The 21313-nt window shown below is 37.7% G+C and overlaps 1 protein-coding gene across 3 annotated transcripts in view; it reads left to right on the top strand.

Annotated features, from left to right (window-relative positions):
- Window positions 1–21313, top strand: part of CA10 (carbonic anhydrase 10) — a 228346-nt gene that overhangs the window by 143780 nt on the left and 63253 nt on the right. For all 3 annotated transcript variants that reach the window (XM_080394642.1, XM_080394641.1, XM_080394643.1), the window contains one exon: window positions 17281–17466. In XM_080394642.1, the coding sequence (XP_080250768.1) occupies window positions 17281–17466 (186 nt within the window). The remainder of the gene's footprint in view (window positions 1–17280; window positions 17467–21313) is intronic.

The following is a 21313-nucleotide window of genomic DNA, read 5'->3' as shown; positions in this document are numbered from 1 at the left end:
GCTGGAGACGGTGGTCTGCACCTATTAGTCACAGTGAGTTAAGCAGAGGGAAGAGAGAATGAAGGGCTTGTGGGATCTGCTGAGAGTGTCAGTGTGGATGCAAAGAAGCGTCCTGCTTTATCCCCCAGACTCTGTGACAGAGAAGTTAGAACAGAAGAAATTTTCAGCTCTGTTAAACCAGCCCATAGCAATATGGAAATGTGGTAACCTGCAGCTGCAAATGGAAATTGAAGCAACTCCTAAGATGTATGCAAGAGAGAATAGGCTCCTCCTGTGAATTTGTGCTGGAAAAAAGGAATGTACTAAATACTGCAGAGCTGAGCATGACAGCTGTATGGAATTACTCATATATTAAAATTTTGTAACAAGAAATGAATGCTTTGATTTTGTCTCAATTCATGTTGAATCATGTTGCATCACACAATAATAACAGTAATTTTCAGATACCATTAACGTTTTTAGAAGCAACCATTTAATATTCAAGGCTTCATTTTTGTCTAATTTGACAATGTCATGAGTTTAGGGGGGCTTCAGGAGAGTGATGTTTGTGCTAGAATACACACAATCGGTAAAAATCTTTCTGCTTGACAAGCCAGCTTTTCCATGTGCAATTCTAGAGTTTTAATTTGAAACCAAACTGTCTAATCTTTCTCTAAAAGTTGTTTACTGCTCTTTTATCGCCACTTGCTTTCATAAATGCTGTCAGTGCATATGATACTCTCTACGTCAGAACCTGCTTATAGCTGTATATTCACAAAAGAGATGAGGCTCCTGTTTATAGAATATCTCATACAGTCATGCCATATTAATTCCATTTGTGTGGAAATTAAGATGTGAATTCCAAACAAAATAATAATTGTTCTCCCTTGCTGGGGTGAAGGTTGAATTTTAGAGTATAATCAAGGTCCAGAAAATGGGAACACCCCATATCATAAGTGAGAAACGGTCTGCATAGTGAATACTGTAATTAATTTCAAAATGATTAATAGTAATTCGAATTAATAAGTATCAATCAGAATTAATTCTCTGCTGCATACTCTTAATCTGTAAGTGGAGCACTTAGGTTTAAAACTTTCAGTGAGCACACTGCAAAGTTGAATGCAACTTCCCAAGATGTAATGTTTTTCACGTTAGCATCTAACTTGTTGCTGTTGTATGGTCTATCTATGCCATAGGCTGCCAAACCATCCCATCGCTGTCCTGCTGGCAAAGCTGAGCCCTGGATCAATTTTGCTTAACTCTGGGAAATGGAAGAGCTTGATCAGAGAGGAGCTGGTATCTCCCCATTGTTCCATTAGCCAGTTCACGGTTCTGACCCCTTTCCCACATCTGTCCACCATCAAAGGACGGCTTGCTCCTAGTAGTGAGCCCTGGAAGTTGAGCTTCTCATCTGTGGTTCTCCCACTGATCCCTTCAATAGATCTGAAAGTGTGGAACTGGGAAATAAACCCCATGCCACCAAGCTACAGCTCTTCCTAAAGCGTAATGATAATCCTTGGTAGTGTTTGTGATTCGAACTATCGCTAACAACTGCATCAGTAGCAGAAACCCTGAAGATAGGCAGGTCACAGATCAGAAGGATATCAGGAAACATGAAGAAGCTCCTTAATTAATTTCTAATCCTTTTTCAGCCTTAATCTTCTTTTTCATAGGAAGATCTGGCATTACACATTTTCTGCACACATGCTTTCTAGATGATGTAGATTAAGCCTTAGGTCTCTGATTTGCTAGAAACAGCATGTTGGTAGGTTAGCTATTACTGCAGCCTTGTGCTGGGATACCACAGGATTATTCCGTCTGGGCTGATATATTCAGCTAAAAAATTCATTAAAAGTATGTGAAGTTGGTCCAGTCATCCAGGATTTTAGCCCATGCTTTGTTCTGTGCTTTACAAGGGTTTGATCAATCTCTTTGCCATAGCTGGTGCTGTTTTGTATGTGCATTTATCCCAGAGTTAGACTTTGCATATAGCATTGCTGGGGCAGGGGCAGAAGGACTTCCGAGTACCTTGTGACTAGGGCAGGGAGCACATTTTGGGAATAAGAACAAAAATACTGCAGGTAGATATTTTATATTTGTAACATATCGGTTATCCAATTATAATCAAAAGGTGGGGGTTTTTTCCTTACTAGTTAATGGCTTAGCGTCTTGTAATTGATGATGTGAGTACAGAAAATAAATGGATAGGCCTCTTCTACTAACATAAATACAGATGTAAGACAGTCAGTCAGCAGTGCATGCTGAATGGTGAAACTCTATACGCTTAATAAGACAAATATTAATCTTTTCTACTGACCTTTTTTAATGCCCTCCTTCATACAGATATCCTGTAGCAGAAACTGAGGTCTCTCAGTTTGGGACATTTGAAACAGTATGTTAGAGAATTCTGTCCCTATAAACTTCTGTAGCAAAACAGTTTCGGGATCCTATACAAGGACCATAATGGGCTTTTTTCAGTGCTTTCTAGAGAAGCTTCTAGATTTCCCTATGGGCAAATAGGAATTTTCCACAGAGATAGGGAGGTTTTTTAATAAGGAGTTAGTAAAATTTACAACTATCTGGACAACTATCACCTGATTTTGCTTCTGCTGATTCCTATAGGATAATAAACAGGCTGTAACAACAGTAGAGATGCAGAATGGTATGTTCATCCTTTCAGACTCAGAAGTGAAGGTAGGTCAGTGCTGACGATGTGTTTTGAATTGTTCCTGTGTCATATGCTCTTACAGCACTACCAGATGCACATTTAGATAAGAATTTATAAACTGTCCCACAGCCTTGATCAGGAGAAAAATACGTTCACTAGCTTGGATGAAGCACTGCACTGTGGAAATGAAAAGCTGAACATTTACTGAGCCTTTTCAGTTGGGAAGAACACACACATTCTTGTGCTACATGCTTTTTTCAGGATTTAGGTATCTTTCAGACAGCAAATTGCAGAAAGCGTTCAGAAGTTGTTCTGCAAACATCAGGAAGAATAGAGATGCAGAGCAGACAATGGTTTTACTCAGAAGAGCAGAAGCCCCTAGGAACCTTCCCACTTGTATTTAACTGCAGAGGTACACAGAAGCAGGTACTATAGGAAAAGCAGACTTACAACTATAGCTGTGCTGACTGCCCATATATAGAGGACAGTAAAAAAAAGACCAAACTAATCAAATCACTGAAAGATGAAGGGAAAAAAATCAGTTTACACAATTGCACATGAAAACATTAGGATTAACATTTTCCTAATAGCCTAAGGGATGTATTTAGGAGTTAACTACAATTATTAAAAGCAACCCTCTTCATTGAAATGTAATGACTTACAGAATTCTGTTTATTCAGCACTTCTGAGAACGAGGTCATGTCTGCTAAGGTGCCTAGATGTGGAAAAAGTTGACCTAGATCAGTATTTCTCAGACTTTAAGCATGTGTAGACCACTTCTGGTTCATCAGTCTTCGTGTGTCTGCAGGTCACTACAATGGACTCCACTGCCTCAAAGGGGCTCAGCTGCTGCCAGCTAGTGAAGGTCATTGGCAGTCTCACATCTAGGGGGAATTAAATTACTGGCATTTGTCACTTTGTGCCTCCTCATTTCAGTGGGATGGCATCAGGGCCCAGAGTTTGAGGAACACCAGCCTAGACTGTAGAATTTTTATCTCGGCAGCTGTTGGTGTGATTTTGGTTTGCTTTTGTGTGACAAGACATACAAGGAATGAAAGACAGGGATTTAGGAGTATTAATTTTTTTTTTTTTAGTATATAAATGAAAAAGACAACAAGCCACAGTATTTAAACTGGAAACCTAAAAACCCTTAAAGGTGATTTGGCCATAGTATTTTTATTCGGGTTTTTACTCAATATCTATTACTACTTTGTCAATTGTCAGTTTGTATATATCACATTTTGTTCAGTAATCCCTGGGTGGTTCTGTTATGCTTTATTCTCTAAATTTATGTTGCAAGTCTTTTTTTGTGCTAGGAAAGCATAAGTTGGTAGGAAAAGTGAAAAAAAAAGGAATGCTTTTGTATAAAGAGCTGGCATTGCAGCACATCACTAATAAGACATACAAATAGGCATCTACGTATTTGGATAATTATGTACACGCTTTTAGTCCCAGAATGGATTTTCATATATACAAAAACACAGTTTCAATACACAAGCTACAGTCACTGCTGAGGTGGAATTTGGAATATCAAAAATAGTTTTTCAGTTTCAGATGGAAATATTTTAGGATATTTGCCCCTATTTGTTAGTCTAATGTATGCACAAATTGTGTGTTGTTTCCATTGTATTTGCATGCTTTAGTACCAGATATGCTATCATCATATAAACCTTCTGCCCATTTAACCAAAGGGGAATCTAAGTAGTCATTCAGGTACATAAGCCTTTTTCAGTAGGTAGACTTTTGCAATTACAGGCATCTTTTAAAATGTTACATACCCTAGCCACTGGGTTTCCGTCACCTTTCCTCTCTGAGTAATGTAATTAGCCGCAATGTTATCTGGAAGCATTGTGTGTACCGTATCTCCTTAGCAAAATGATTTAGACCAGAGGTAAGAACATCTCTGCCTGTTAAATGGTGAAGGCACTTAAGTTATTCTGCTATACGTGAAGAAACCAGTTGTTGGAAACGCTGCAATTAAGAAAAATAGCATCCTTCTTCCCTTACCCTGGTGGGTCAACTCCAGCTTACGAAAGAAAGCATTGCCTTTCTGCAGCCTTGCTGTCCTAGCTTGCCTCTAGAAACTCCTGCACATTCACTGCTGGTGCTCACCAAAGCTCCTGTTAAACAGCTCCAGCCCTTCACTCAGCAACGTGCCCGTACTTAGCGATGGAAGTTGTCATTAAGGCTGTATGCATAATTCAGTTTGGTGACTGAAATCACCTCTGAAAAGAGGAAATCTACCACAGAAAATTTTAGGAAGTCATGCCTGTCTGGTTTTTATATGCAGCAGATTTGGCCCAGTGTCCTTATTGCAAATGAATGTCAACAATAGAAGGATAACGGATTAAAGTTCTAGCAAAAACTTCCCTTATAAATTCAGCTATTTGCCAAGTCAGTTGATGCCCTACTTTCAAGACTGTCATAGCAAGCAATTCTGAATGGTCTCTGCTTATTAAAAATGGAGTACTAAAATCAATATAGCAATATCTTGTTGGAGAAAATTCAATTTATCAACAGGTTTGTCATTTTAAAGATGATTAAAGGACTTGTTTATTAGGCATCATCGAGACTTCAGAAGTAGTTGGTAGGAAAATAATAAGGCATAAGCCACAATAGACTTACAGATCTTTCAATTACATCAGGGAGTGGGTATTTTTCGGTAAGTGAAGGCCTGAAAGCATTTCCTATCTTTACTTTAGACTGTGTCAGCCACAAATAACATATTAAAAGCTGGTACTTCTCACAGATTTCAGTAGCTCAGGGGCAGAACCATTTTTCAGAATCTGTGCATTTAAAATTGTTAAAAATACCAAGTGTGCTGAAATTTTCATGAACGTCATGTAGGAAATACATTCTGATCTGCAAGAGTTAATTTTTGAAAGCTCCTGTTCAACCTCTGCCTAAGTTCTATCTAGTTAGTAAGAACATAAGCACATTTAAAGTATTTTCCTCTACTGCAGGCAAGAGCAGCAAATCTGAGTGTGAGAATGAACGCTAAAACTCATCTTCATCCAGGATAAAGAGCGCAAGGCTGTCTTTACACTGTAAATAAAATGCTCAGTACCTTTCAACTTCCCAGCTATAATTCATCACAAATGGGAATGTGAACACTCGAGTGCGTGTGCAAACACCTAGGGTTGGGAAAGGTACCACATCACAGGCATTTGGGAGCATTCAGGCTCCAGCTAGCATGCCACGGAGAAGGAAAAGGGTATAAAAAATAGGAGGAAAAGCAATTACTAATAAATGGGAGTGCTGATCCATAACCGAATATCAACTACTATTTTTAAAGATTCTTCCTGGGAAGATAATAAAGGTGGACTTGTCAACATTATTGTTTCAACAACTTAAACATCCTTGAAACTCTTTAGAATATATATGATAAAACACTTATTAAAAATGAACTTGTCTTTTATGTCCGGAAAGCTAAGATCCTATCAAGTCTAAATTGTATCCCTATTGGAAAAGCACTTCGTCATATGCTGATCCTGAGCTAACTTTATCCCTTAACATCTTTCTCTTTTCCTTATGGACTTTTCTGCAAAGCCAGATACATCCATATTTTGGTAAACACGGTGACCAAGCAAAACAGAAGGGAACTGGTGGTAAATTGGCATGATAGAAAATCAGTTTTTCTAATAGCCTTTTTCAGAATAGTTTCTCACCATTTCTTCCTGATTTGAGCTAGTGGAAAAGTGTCTTTTCACTCTGTACGGAATAAACATGCTTGGGAATGATGCAAGAGGAAAATAGTGCTTCTTGGTATTCAGAGCTTTGTGTCATTTTGATTACTTGTAAAAATTCTCATTTACACAACTCCAGTATACATGGAGCTGTACAGATTAGAATACCAAAAAAAGAAACAGCTCTTCCCACATAGCCATGCAATCTATAAACACAGCAGGTAGTGTGGAGTGGGGGAAAAAAACAACCAACCAACAAAAAACCCCAACAGAATACGCACAACATCTCTTTACCAAGTTTTAGCAGAATAGCGCTCATAAGTGAAGTTTTAGGAAGCTTTCTGGTTGAGAGGGTTCAGTGTGCACATGCACTGGACTGATGATGTGCACACTTAACAGCAAGTCTGGAAACATCAGGAGGGGCAAGGTCTGTCTTCATGCTGTCATTTAGCCTGGAGCTCAAGTTCATGCTGTAGCCCAAGTTTCCCAGTCTTCCATTCAACATGCACATTGGCTCTCAGGCACATTTGAATTAGAGGCATATTGGGACACTGAGAAGATTCCTCTAGTTAAGCTAGAACTGATGCTTTTAGAGAGCTTTTATTTAAAATAAAAAAAAAAAAAAGTGGGTTTTTGGATTTTTAAAGTGTATTATCAGGGGGGAAAAAAGAGTTTTGGAAGAGAGTGAAATGTCAGGAAAAGCAAAGATAAGTTCAGGATAGGGCTTGTTTGTTTGTTTTTCTTTTATTTCTACCTCTACTGCAGTTCCACTGTTTTCTCAACATAAAAAGGTATACAAATCCTTTTGAGGCAGATAAAACAAAAAAAGTAAAACAATCCTCTGTTAAACAGGAGCAGTCATATTTGTAACTGGAAAGGCTAATTTATTCACCTTCTTTAAAGAACTAGAAAAAGCAGGCCAGGACACAACAGCTCTCTTCTGCTGCTCAAAAAAGCACCAGTGAAATATGCTACTAGGCAGAATAGCTCATGATTTTTGCATGCCACAAAGGATTTGCCTTGACACATAATGAATTTTATTGAGGTCAAATTTCAAGTTATCTAAATACTAGTTTACCTCCAGAGATACAGGGCTCAGGAAATTATTTTGCAATAGCGATGCATTTTTTTCCTTGGCAGTGATTTGGGAAGCAGCTTGATATTGTGAAATATACTACTTTCAAAAACTTGTTACAGTTCTGCTAAAAAAGCTGATAAAACTTTTGTCCCTTTCATGGCTAAAAAGCTGAGCTTTATAGATTCTCCGCATTTCCACTGACTTACTATTACCATGCTTCTCCAGCTACACCACAACGCAGACACTACAGTTTCCCTCGAGCAGTGTTCAGTACGTTGCTCCTTCTTGGAACTCCATGGCTAGAGTGGCCAGAGGATTTCAAAAAGCAGCAGTTCATTATTTTAGAGGGTTTATGAAAACTTAATAGGTGTAGAAATTTAGAACTTCCTGGAAGCAAAAGAACTAGAGAAATAAAGATCTACAACAAATGGGGTTTTCTGGCTCCTGTAAAATTGTATCGTTAACCTTAATAACGGTGTGTTTTTATTGCTGTGCAAAACAGATGAACTTTGAACAGGCGTCCTTAACCCTGCTCAGAAAGCTGTATGCTTCTCTGTCCTTCAGACAGCAACCTGATGTTCTGGATGCACAACACCAAGGTTTTGCTGACTTATTAATTTAGGCTTGTGTGTGAGGACATTTTCCTTCCAATTTCTATTCACAGACGTTAGTAAAAAAGAAAAGATTTTATTTCTGTGTATGTATATATGTATGCACATATATAGATACATGTATATACATCTAAAGATATACAGATGGAGGTAAATAAAGTTGTGAGTGTATTAATAATCTACACAACACCACACTGTTATTTGAGTACTTAGCTTGAAAGATACTTCCCAGTATCCCAGAAAGATACTATATCTCATCTGTTCAGCAGGGAAGTTTCTTTTAAAAGGTGCATTGGGAACAAAAATATTGCAGAAAATGTACAAGCAAAATAAAGATATTAGAAAGTTTGAATACATCTATTAGTATGCAACTGATCATATGAGATATTGAGCAACTAATGCCTAAAGTCTCTCTTGCTATATGGAAAAACATAAGGAAAGTGAAACATGCTGATTTCAATATACGTCCTATAAATTCCATCTGATCTGGATTCCATTGTAAAAAACTCTGGCATTTCAACCAAAGAGCTCTCTGAAAGAAGAGCTCTGAAATCCAGGCAGCTGCCAAAGGTCAGTGCATCTCAGTATCACTCACTAAAAAATGACTCAATTAGACCCTCAGGATTTTAATATATTCAATTTTACATTTTAAACCCACATAAAAAATTGAAAGAGTAATTTTTCATTTATCTGGATTTCTCACAAGTTTGTAGGCTTCTGTACCATTTACAACCTTTTGAAAATTTATGTAAGCCTTTAGATTTTAAAAAGGCAGCTCCTTTGACATGCCTTTATCAGAGACAAAAATTATCCCTAACACAGTTTTTAGTGCAGATTCTTCAAACTAAAATCTTGGTACAGATTGCTAGACTAAATTAGGGTAATGAGTTCTCCAAGCCTCAGTTATTCTCTCAATTACTTATTGACTTAGCCTAATTCTAAACTAAGGTTAATAAACTAAAAGGAGCACGCAAATGTAAGTTTTCCCTCTTTCATACATTGCTTCCAACTGTGTCACAGCACAGTGCGAGACTTGCCATCAGTGGTAAAAGGTGGCTGTAGACACACAGGATTGCGAATTGCTGAGTCTAGTTCTGCAACTGGACGGTGTAAGTCTCGTGTAGAACACCCTGAAACATCCTTTTTAAACACTAACACGACACAGGCTCCTCACAATGAACTTGAGTTCTCTGCTAACAAACCAAAGTCACCCCAGAATCTACCACAGTGCAGACACATCCATGTCTGCTGTTTAAGCCTTAATACTATTTATTTAAAAAAAAAAAAACCAAAAGCTGACAGTGATCTCAGTGTGGAGTCTCTGCCTCATTCTACATGCAATCACAAATAACTTAGAATGTCTCATAATCCCTTCACCATTTAACTGGGCTGAAGGTGGCTGTGATTATTGTTGCCTTATCTGCTGGGTAACTGCGTGCTGCATGGTTCTTGCTGTATGGGAAGTCCCTTGAGGTCACATTGCCACATAACTTCTTTTCACACATTCCTTTTCCATACTTCAGTTTGCCTGCAAATATTCAGCCTGTAGGTTTCAAGATACTACTACATAACAGAAGCAGTGAACATTGAGGTCCAGGCTGCTTTCCCTTCTTCAGTTCTTCAGTATTTCTTTTTTCCAACCCAAACAGCACGTAATTGATCCCTCCATGCAGGAAGCTCTCGGCAGCAAGACATATCCCCCTCTTCAAATCCTTGTGTCCCTCCAGCCTTCAGCCAGCATTGGTGCAAGCCGATCCCTTATCCAGTCACAGAAGCCAATTTTTCTGCTTGTCTATTTCAATAATTTGATTTTAATTTAAAAAATCCAATGAAAGCTCTGGGATGAAGTTCACCTACTTTGTATGATTTACCTGTGGTTGAGCATGAATTTACTGTAAAGCTAGCGTCAACGTGCCCAGCAATTATTAACACTGTCAACACCATAAATTTGGCTGCATCTGCTTTAGGCTTCATAGTTACTAACAAGCAAAAATCACTGCATTAACAGAGTAGTGGAAATACAATAAAGCACTTTATTATCCCTTAAAAGGCAGCATGTGGTATATAGACTCTGTGGGCTATTACCGATGTCCTAGGAGCATTTTCATTCGTTCACATCCTGTGGCATATAATTATCTCAGACTAACCATGACCCTGCGGGTCCTCTATTAAAATTAGATTTTTGTTACAGAATGGTGTATACATTATTGAAGCACATTATTTTGATCACTGAAAATTGACATATTGTGCTCATTAGCCGGTAAGCCTGAATATTTAATTTATGAGGTTTGCTCCAAGTTTTTTACAGATCAGTCACTTAAAGGAAGTAAACAGGCAAAACTGCGCAGCAGTGAATGGGAAAGATGCTTACTGAAAATGGTGCTCTAAAAAGCAAAAAAAAGTGTGTCGTGCCATATGCTGATACATAACACATTACATTAGGCAGGTAAATGGGTTAATTGGACTCATTAACATCATATCCTTTTTAAAACTTTTCAACTAAGAAGATGAAAAGATTATTTTAGTCTTTACACTTCTCTCTTATATTTTACATTTTTCACGCAGGCCTTTTTTAATCAAATATTGATGATGATGCCTGTTGTTCTTCAAAAGCTCAGCAATTATATTGCAGTTCCCTCCCAGTGAGTGGCACTGTATCAAAACTCTGGTATTTCCTTATCTTTATTTCCCTCCCTTCCATTTTTTTTTAATAAACATAACATAAGATCTATTGGATTCTTGCCAGAAAAGGCACTCAGGATATTTTGCTTATCCGATGGCCTCCAAGCAACCTGCTGAGCCTGCATCCCGCCAGCACTCTGTCGTAGACAAGAAACCTGCTTATTGCAACAGAGCCCACAATTCTGAGAGTCCTACAGCTGACACCACCACTTCTGAAACTAAAGCCACGGATTACAGTCGTGTCACACAAAAAAGATTAGTTTTAATTTTCTTCCTGGCTGTGGAAGTCCCCATGGAATAAAGGTGGAAGCTGCCTGGGATGGGTCAGCAGTGCTCTCTGCTGGCAGCAAGGAAAGCTTGCAGGAAGCACAGCTGGAATCTGCCTTAACATTGCCTTCAAAAATAAAACATGAAATATTTTGAATGTGTGTCTGTGCCTAAGGCCCCGAGACGCTTATGGGCAAATCTATAGAAGACCATAACTTACAAGGTTAAGAAGCATGCCATTTATTGGAAGCATGATTTTGAAAATTATGTTGTACTAGCAGCATTCCCATAATTTCTTTACATACTGTTGCATAAAATGATTAAGCATAAAGGTAAAGGCAAGCAAAAATTATTATGAACACTAACTATGCAAATGTACAAATATTCATCAAAAGCACTTAAATAAAACTGAATGATCTGCAGATAGCAGTTGTTTAAAAACAATTTAAAAAATTCTTAGGTCTGTGCATGCGTCTGTGTATATACACACACAGAAAACTTCAGGACAAGGACAGAGCTCTCAAAAGTTTGGAAAATCTATAGAACAATTGTCTTCTATTTGATTATATCACTCTCCTCTTTAAGAGAAGACTTTAAAGAACAAGAATACACTTTTTAAATAACTGTTAAGTAACTAAGAAGAAAACTAAAATCCTTTTATGTTCCAGCTTGGGTCCACTCTAACAGCAGGCAGAAAATCAAGCCAGCAGCATAAAAGTACTTGTAAAACTAATGGGATGCCATAAACACAATATTAAGAAAATAAATGTTTTTCTATAGCCACTGCTTTGAATTAAGGGAATGTAATTCTGCTGTAGAAAGCAAAGCAGCGTGCCTTAGTAGGTTACATTTGAAATTCTAGTTTGGTGCAATGCTTTGTCACTGTCCCTAAAGTCAGATTTCAAATCACAGACTTGCCCTGAGGTCTGTGTAAACTCTGTGTTCAAACTGTGAAGTCGTTGCTTTGCACATGAGAGGTAGAAGGTACTTACTACAGTACAATCAGTTTAAATCAATGAGGATGGTACTTCGTATCACATAATATGGTCTGGTCAAGATTCTATGAACAACTACCAAAAAGAACATTAAATGAAAGGAACTTGCTTGAGGGACTCAGAAAAACATGATTGAGTTTATCACTGCACTTAGGAACTCAGGTTCAGGTGACCTGAGCTACAGAGTGGAATTTTGCGTAGGACAAACCTGTCCCAAGTGTCAAGAAGAAAATAAAACCACCTGGTATTAATGTTGACTTACCCTAGTGAGACAAAAAACAATTGCAGACTTATTTTAGCATTTAAAAAAAAACTCTTGAGACCCACAGATGGCAGATGCTCAGAACAGTTTAGTATTAGTGTCCATGTTTTAGTGTTTCCACGGAGCACTAGGTGCTTCCATGAAGCTGCTAGGGAGAAGAGCTGAGCAGAAGCCCTGTGGCGCATTACAGGATCCGTGCTGTGCTCCCTAGGCCAGCCACTGCCTGCTGCTGCATTGATACTGAATGGCAGAAAGCAAAGGTAATGACAAAGTATGTGGCATGAGCAGTTCAGGCGCTGCTAACGGGGGAGGAAAGCCCACCGCTCGCTGAGCCAGCAGAGCTGCTTTCCTGCTCTGCTGGAACATCGGGCTCCAGGAGGGAAATACGGAAGCCAGGTGGCAGATAATCGAAACTTGGTTATTGCAGGACATAAAACTGGGGCACTACGACACCTTCAAAACACTTTTCAGCCCTTGGTGATTTGCTTCCCTACACAGTACTAGGCCTTCTTCCCACTGTATCTATTTTCATCCTAAAGAAAGGAACATCTAATATTGCAGATAAGATCCAAGGACACTACAGCAGGCAGCCATACACAATTGATTTTCTTGCTTCCTTACATTCAGTGCTGCTCTACCAGTAGGGACCGATACAAATTTTAAAATGATCTTGGAACTAATCTTCAGACCACTCTTACCTGAATAAATCCACAATGCACTATTTCATTACGTTGTGAAGGCCCTCAGAAAGCAGAGGGCCTGTGCTACCCTTTGAAGAAAGATGCAAGTGAACTGCTAACGTAAGCGTGGGATTGAAAGGCAAAGAAGCCACCTCAGCTCCCTGTCCTTTCCTTTTGCATCCCCTGCGTACATTTCTAGCATGGCTTCGCCCTGAAACAGGCTTCTTTTTCCGTCATTTCTCCTGCTTTTTTGAAGGCTATTTTAACACACACTGTAATGTGAAGATGTAGGCCACAAAGGAAGTTCTGAAAAATATTTAGTTCAGGACTAGTTGTGGAAGAAAAGATGAAGGGAACAATACGTACAGTTAACTAGGACACAACAAAAATACTTCCACAGCTGCAGGGTTAAAGAACATCATTAGGCAAAAAAATGTGTTGGGATTCTTTTTCCTAATGGTCATAAAAGTCTGCAGAGTTTCAAGATAAACATGCATCAAAGAGTTTGTGTTTATTAGGGATGCATTTGTATTGACATTGCTTGTGTTCCACCTTTCAAAGCGCAGAATTGGGGCTTTTTTGTGATCACAGGGCCAGCAAGTTATACACGGATACCACATGAGTATTCAGATCTTACTTAGAAACGTAGTATAGAATATATTAGCAGCGTGCGCCTGTGTGGCTGTCTTGCATCAAGATAAAGAGAGAATAATGCTGCTGGGGAATTATGTGCACAAAGCTCTGTGAAGCAAGAATTAGAAGTAGTGAGATTAAATAGAAAATAACTACATCAGGAATATGTTAATAATTTAATTAAAGTCTACCAAAGTTGAACTGTTCTGCAATTAAGGTTGAAGTCCATCAACATGCTCTGTTCTACGTGGGGATTTTGCCACAGGTAAAATAACCTGTTTGGAAATGTTTCTTAGTGTATGAGGGAAGCGGGATCAACTGAGAGTGTGATATGATCATTAACTTTGACAATGTTGGTCTTCGCTGTTTTCTCAGACAGGGTCTTACTGACATTTTAATATATATTTTCTTTACTGCAGTCTCATTTCTAGTGCATAAGATAAATGTGAATATTGATCCTTCTAAAAAATAGGATCTAGTGCTCTTTTTTCCCCAAGTTTGTTTGCTGTGTTTACATCTTCATATAACTTACAGAACCAAAGGGTTACTAGATAGCAGAGCAAGAAGCAACACAAAGGCCATCACTATGAAGGACTTAGCACCAAAGATTAGTCTGTCATATTAGGAAAATAGTTATGTAGATATTAACAGATCTTTTATATTATCCTTTTAAACTACCCTATAACATTTTATCCAGTCCACAGAATGCTATAAAAAATAAATGCAATGCTTTCTGGAGTAGTAGATATTGCTGACAGTACCAGGCAGAGTCAATGTCTTTCCCAGAAGGTACCCCAGTCTTCATACTGCTGTAGGAGAACGTACAAAATACAGAAAATACCTCCTTGTTCACTTCTGTGCCTGCAGCCTTTTACAAGACCACATGCAACTGCTTTCAACAAAACTGACTCAGTTTGATCTTCTAAAATGAGGGTGCACCATTACTTTAAAGGCTCAGTACCATAAAATACGGAAAATCTTTCTTTTATCAGTAGGTTCACATAGTGAATAAGATTGGAACCTTCTTTTTCTCCAGTAGCAGTTGAAACTACATAGTGAAAAGACAATGTGTTGTTTTCTGCTGAAAACAATGGAAGACAAACTTGTTTTTTTCTTGCATTGTTTTTTGCATGACACTTTCCTACTGAATATAATGCATTTGTGCACTTTGAGCTCACAAAGAGAAAGGAATTGTGCTTATGTGACTATGTCCTAACAACTGTAAATGGTTATATTTGAAATGTATGCTTTTAAAGGTGATAAAATTTGGGGGTTGTATATAAAACAGACAGTATCCTGAACTGCAATAAACAATTTTACATAGCATTATGGTGGTACTTCCCACAATTAAGCACAGCCTACCATACAAGTCAGAAAGTCTCCAGAAATATATTTTTTAAAAATGTTCCTAAATATTTTGATTTTTCATTCAGATACAATCTGAGTAGCTGGCAAATATAAGACACTTCTGTTCTTCTTGTAGTAAGCAAATGCCCATGAAAGAAGTGCCCATTAAAAGCTGCCAGTAATGGTGGTGTCTCGAGAAAAGAAATGGGCTTGGGCATGTTCTGAGGGTGCAGTTTGGTCCTGCATCTAGACTAGTATATGCAGCTACTCTTCCCCTGGGCACACACTGACAACAAGAATAGTAGTGATTCATTTAAACCTAAGAAGGCAGATGAAAGGGCAAGGTCTTGCATTTTTTATATGGAAATTCTTGGATTTTGTCCTACGTGGTCACAAGTCTGTGTGTCCATGGAGGAGATTTTTAGAGTCTCCCTTGAAGTGTTCCTCCCTCCCTGCAGGTCAGAAATGAGGCATGTCAGATCCTTCCTTGCACTACTTGTATTCTTCGTCTGCAGTTATGTGGGGAAATTCTGTTTTAGAACAGTCGATGCAGCCTCATTACAAGCACTGCATTTTTATGAGGGGAGAAATGAGAAAGACAAATGTTACTCCTGTTCATAAATTTGCCTCTTATAATTTCCCCTCTCTGCTCTGCAGAGAGTTATTTGATTCATATTAGGGGTTATTTGGGTCACTTTTACCTTGAGAGAGAAAATAATGGTAACCTAATTTGAGATTTGTACCAATTTAAGTCAGAAAATGGATTCTGAATATTTTGCATAGTTGCTAAATTTAACTGTGTTCAGTGAAGCATGAGTTTCCAAATGTGAGTAAGAGGCATTAAACCATTTTCCCCTATTTGTTTTTAATCTACATTTGTTACTTATGATTAGCAATTTTATGTCATTCACATGCAGTGTACTGAAACCGAATTCAATAAACTGACCTTCCACCTATTAAACTGAACTTGGTATTTAATTATGATGCATGCAAAGTCAAGCAGAAAAACTAAGCAGCATTTATAAATAAGATCATTGTGTTTTATTTGCAATGAATAAGATTATTTGTGTTTATTACTTTTCATAAGAAATTTATTACTGCTTATTTTGAATTGGAATAAACACAAAAAATGGAACATCTGTATCAAAGTTTTTTTAAAAAGCAACAATCAAAGGCTGTTTAATCTCATCCATTTAGTTCTATTGCACAGTCTGTTCAGTGTAACTTTTTACAACGTACTGTGCAAGAAAACAGGTCATTTAAACTCAGTAATTAGTATTACAGATAAAATGACACTGCAGCAATGTTAATTACTATAGCACTGATGTAGTATAAGATATAATACATAATAGTCATGTCTTTAATTTTAAATTGAAGTGCAACAAAGCATATTATTGCTACACTTCCTCTTCTTAAAGGAAATGAATGTTATTCAAGTGTACCATTTGTATCCGTGCAGAATGTTTTTAAATAAATCACAGTTCTGCTTTAATTCAAACTGGCATATTTCACTTTCTAATGGCATAAATTAGGGAATCGCTTGCTATTGGAACTTTTCCTGTGACAGTGGAAATCATGACAGAATTTTATTCCATATGAAAAATTTCCACAATTATTTTCTTTTTCCTTACAGCAGCTGTAAATCAGTTTGCAAATGAAGCACAACATCCAGACTTTTTAAAAATAAAGATGAATCTTTAAGAGCATTATAGCTATGTGAGGTGTAGTAGGAACTAGAGAGATATACATGATCAAATTGTAATTAATTCTGTACTACTATGGCTAAAATATCCAGCAGTTGTAAACATAAAATATTCATAAGAAAACAAAGAGACTTCCAGAGGACAACAATGAATTTCTTTACCCGCGGCTCCAGTAGGAGTAGGGCTCCCTATTTATGAATAATTATATCTCAGCTTTTTGCAGCACCTTTAGTTTTGGATAACTTTGTTGTAAATATTAAAAGAAGGAAAAAAGACTTAAATTTCAAATTTGTTCAAGTGTATTTAAATAATTTATGTCAGCTGAAATGTTCCCATTTTCAGTACAGAAATTGTGTAATGAAGCCATTATTCAGACCTTGCATAAAAAAATATTTAAAAGCCTGCTTAGAAGTGTAATATTACTATTCACTGTATTAACCATGTGCCCCTGGCTAAAATATGTACATATGGATTATAGCAAAATATTTGAATATAGTGTAAAAGATTCAAAGCAGAAGTTGAAGCATAACCTCAGGTTGTGTATATCATCTCACAACAATAAGATGTCTTGCTACATTTAAATGAAGATGTGTAAAGAGCAAAATCTTGAAGTATGTATAACTACTTTCCAGGATTTACAGATTATTTTGAAAAAAATGCTTTTTTCCCCCCCCCCCCATTTTGTTTAGGTCAGTGGGACAATGTATAATACAGGGAGACATGTATCTCTACGATTAGACAAAGAGCATTTGGTCAACATCTCTGGAGGACCGATGACATATAGTCACCGCTTAGAGGAAATCCGGTTACATTTTGGAAGTGAAGACAGCCAGGGATCAGAGCACCTACTCAATGGACAGGCTTTCTCTGGGGAGGTATGTCAACATACTTGGAGTTACAAATGAACCAGTATGAATTACTCGCTTTCCGTTCCTGCCTGAGTACTTTTTTAGTATTACAAATTACAAACTAATTTGCACTCATAAAAATTGTTTCCCTTTATTGATTCTGAAAATCGAGGACTTGCTTTTTTTTTCTTCCCCCTATGCACTGAAAATTGTGTGACATATCTAAAAATGAAACTGTTGTATTTATTGTATGCATATGCAAGCCTATATTCTCATATGCGCTACTTACAAAGTAATGGAGTATCTTTTGATAGGTCTTTTATATCTCTAGTAAATGCAAATACAAGATTAACCACAAAGTAATACTGAAAGTGCTTCAAATTCTTGTAAAAGTGCTACTTTTGCTACTTACTGGTGTGTAACACTTTACATTGAGTATCATTCTGCCTTTGATTCATGTGAAAATAAGGTGATACTTAATTTTAGAGATGGGTCTACAGAAGTCTGTTGGTCTCCTCAAGAAATAAAGTTAAATCCACAAGTGAACCATGGCAGAATTGGTACTCGCTTTGTATTTTAAATACATGTCTGTAATAGTCCCAGGAAAGACCATAATTTCGTGATCCTGCTAGCTATTGCAGGATGGCCCATTACTCTTGCTGCATAAATATTTTAGTCTTGTATATGGAGTAGTTTTTCAAGATGTATAGTAAATTTTTCAGACTTTCTAGTAGACAAAGCAGAGCCTTTCCATTTTTCATATGTAGGAACATTTTTACGTAGAAAAGATGCATGGGTTTTGTAGGCTTTCTTCAGCTTTGTGACATGTCTGTGAACTATCTAGCACGCAACTCTACTCCACAAACCTTAACAAATGAAATAATGCTTCAGAATAACTGTATATTCCTGTAGGGATTATTTTTAAAGACACTCTAGGTATCCCTGTCATCATTCTTTCAGAAGACCTAAATGAATAGGTTTTCATAATAAAGCATTTATTTTCTTGGAGATGAATAATCAAATTACCATCTGTACTATCTATCACAGACTCTGGTGATGAGTCAGTTAATGCATGGCATTTTCTTTGGCACTGTGCAACAGCAGTTATTTAAGAGTAGGAAATTAATTGCAGAGCTGTCAAATGATGGTATTATAATTGATGGTAATAATTTGCTTTGTTTTATAAGATACATAGATGTATAATAATGCCAGCTTTTTTATGAAATTATTCATGTCTTACACATTTGACTGCTGGTTGCCTTCGTTAAATTCTGTGATAAGTGAACATATGATGTATTACTCCTTTACAAGCTGAAAGTTAAGAATGCTGTAGTAAATAAGGCCCTTGCTTTGCTATTCCAAATTACAGAAGAGCAATATTCAAACAAAAAGCAAGTTGACTGAAGAACAAAGCAAAAATCTGGTTGAAGCATACCGTTGCACTTGATATGATGTATCAGCATCATTTTTAAGAGGTGTTAAGCTATAAATTCATCAGTCATAGACTGCAACAAAAGGTAAAAACATAGAGCATTGTTCTGCAATACTAACTAACTAGGCTCCCTGGTTTTGAAAGTGGTATTGAAGTACTGGTAATGTCTGGTATTTGCTAACGGAGACCTTCAGTTTTTCCTCAATAAAAGCAGCAAACCTAGCTAAGTGGAAACTGCTGTCAGTCAGTCATGCACATATGCAGGATTCATCTAGTTATCTGAATGCCTCCTACAGTGAATAGAAAGAGATTAGCATCTTCAGAGGATGATCATTCCTGAGGGCCAGAGATGCATCTTGTAGGACAGGACAAATCACTCTGTGGAGATGCATCTCCCTTGATGACAGAGCAGAGACAAACAACAGGCCAAATACCTTAGACTAGACCCTTCCTTTTCAGGTGGTGGGATGAATTCTGGCCTTTGAGAATGTGTTTTTCAAAGTTTCAGATAGTTGTTTTGGACAGGTAAGTTCCAATAAGATCAAGTATTAATTACTAATCTGAACCTGCATCTGCACAGTTAAGTCTTATTTACAGAACACATACTGTTTCCAAATTACAAGCACAGATTCAAATCAATCGCACTGAATAGCATGACTGCACATTTTCAGTGAAGGATGGCAGCTGACGGTGTTCTTGGAATATATATCCACCTGTACAAGTACTGTCTGTATAAGTAAGTGATTCTCGATAAGCTCTCAGCTCTGGAAAATGTAATGTCTACAGCTCCCAGCAACTATAGTAAGAAAACTGTAAACAAGCTAGCTGACTTTATGATAGAGTGCATGTCTTTATAATGTAACGTATGCTTTCAAGACTGTTGCTGCTAATTAGTGTTCACTTCTGCTTTGGCTAATGCTGTCAGAGGAGATGGGATAAAGAAAAATAACTGTATAAGTGCATTAGTTTAATTTAGCTAGTGTAGGTAAGAATAGCACTGAATATTTGCTGGCTTAGGCTTTAGCCGGTGTAGGCAACCAGAGAAAAATCATTGCAGGATTACACTGTTTGACTGCTAATTGCACACTAACTCCCATGACGCTGCCTTGTTACTGCTGTTCTTGTTTGTGTCGGACAAACCCACTACAGGTTTTACTTTGAAACTTCTTTTTTCCTATGGAAACAATACCCAAGGATGAAGTCACCCAAGAAGTGCAAACTACTCCAGTAGGTCACAATTGGATAATTCCTGCTCCTTCTTCCCTCCACTCCCACCCAGATCTGACCCTTCATTTTCACTGAGGTCTCCAAGGAATGTTCAAGTCAGCACATTGCAGAGGGAGAAGGAGAACCTGGGGAGGAGTCAGGGGGAGGAGCAATGCCTCTCCCTCACAGCACTGGGAAAATATCAGATTGGCTCAAACAAATCTAAATTAAATCCAAGTGCGGACAAGGCAGAAGCTTTTAAACAGCCCCAATGTATCTTGAATCAGCTGCAATGTTCTTTACACATCTGGAAATCCCACCTAACAGCCTTACTAAGCAAGCAGTTTGTTCTTAGCGACTTATTTTTGCCTAGTGAAGATGTTATGCAAGTGGGCAGGCACGCAGAGCAGCCTAGACAGCATGGGAGTGGCACCATGGCATGAAAACCAATCTAGAAACAGCAAATTATTTCAAAATATACTGTGGTCTGAATGATACTAAGAGGCTTGTAATTTCCAGGCTTTAACATTTAACTAGGTGTTAAAGGCTGTCAAGAGAGATCTCTACAATAATCTGGTTACCTTTCAGCCCCTAATTATCACTTTAGTAGGCAGAATAACTGAACTCATGCTTAAGTAGTTTGAGTGTAAGGGCTTTAAAACTGTGTATCAGATTATCATCAATATGTTTGGCACTGCTAACATAGCAAGAAAGGCAGGCATTGGAATACTTAAATAAATACATCAAGCATTTACTTGTCCCTCCGATACATACTTAAGTGTGTTTAATTCCCTGCTCTTTGCACAAGCATCCTACTGTATTATAATGATTGAAAGAAAATCTTGGCTCAAGCAAAGTCCCCAACTAAGACACCAATCGTGTCCGCTGCCTAATGTCACTATGCAAAACAGGTTTTAAAGCTTCAGAGTCCATATAATTTAATAAGAAAGACGATCTTCCTTTCAGACAGCAGCAGTACAAACTACAGCAGAATTTACCAGAGTGCTGCTGTTCTATCTCTGTCTACCTTGTTAAAATAAAAAGGTAACAACTTCCAAAAAGTCCATGGTGGAAATGGGACCTGTTAACTTTACCATGTGACAAAGTCATAAAAACCCATACTTTTTTTTTTTTTCCCCCCCAAGCAGAATAATGAAAAATGTGCTGCCAAGACCTCCAACAACTTTATGGCTGTGCGCTATAGTAGCCTTATCAATGTAAAGGCAGAAAATCAAG

This window comes from Falco punctatus (genome assembly GCF_963210335.1).
Source record: "Falco punctatus genome assembly, chromosome: 1".
NCBI classification, from domain to species: Eukaryota; Metazoa; Chordata; class Aves; order Falconiformes; family Falconidae; genus Falco; species Falco punctatus.
Note: the sequence above shows the minus strand (reverse complement) of the source record. Positions and strands in the feature narration are given on the sequence as shown.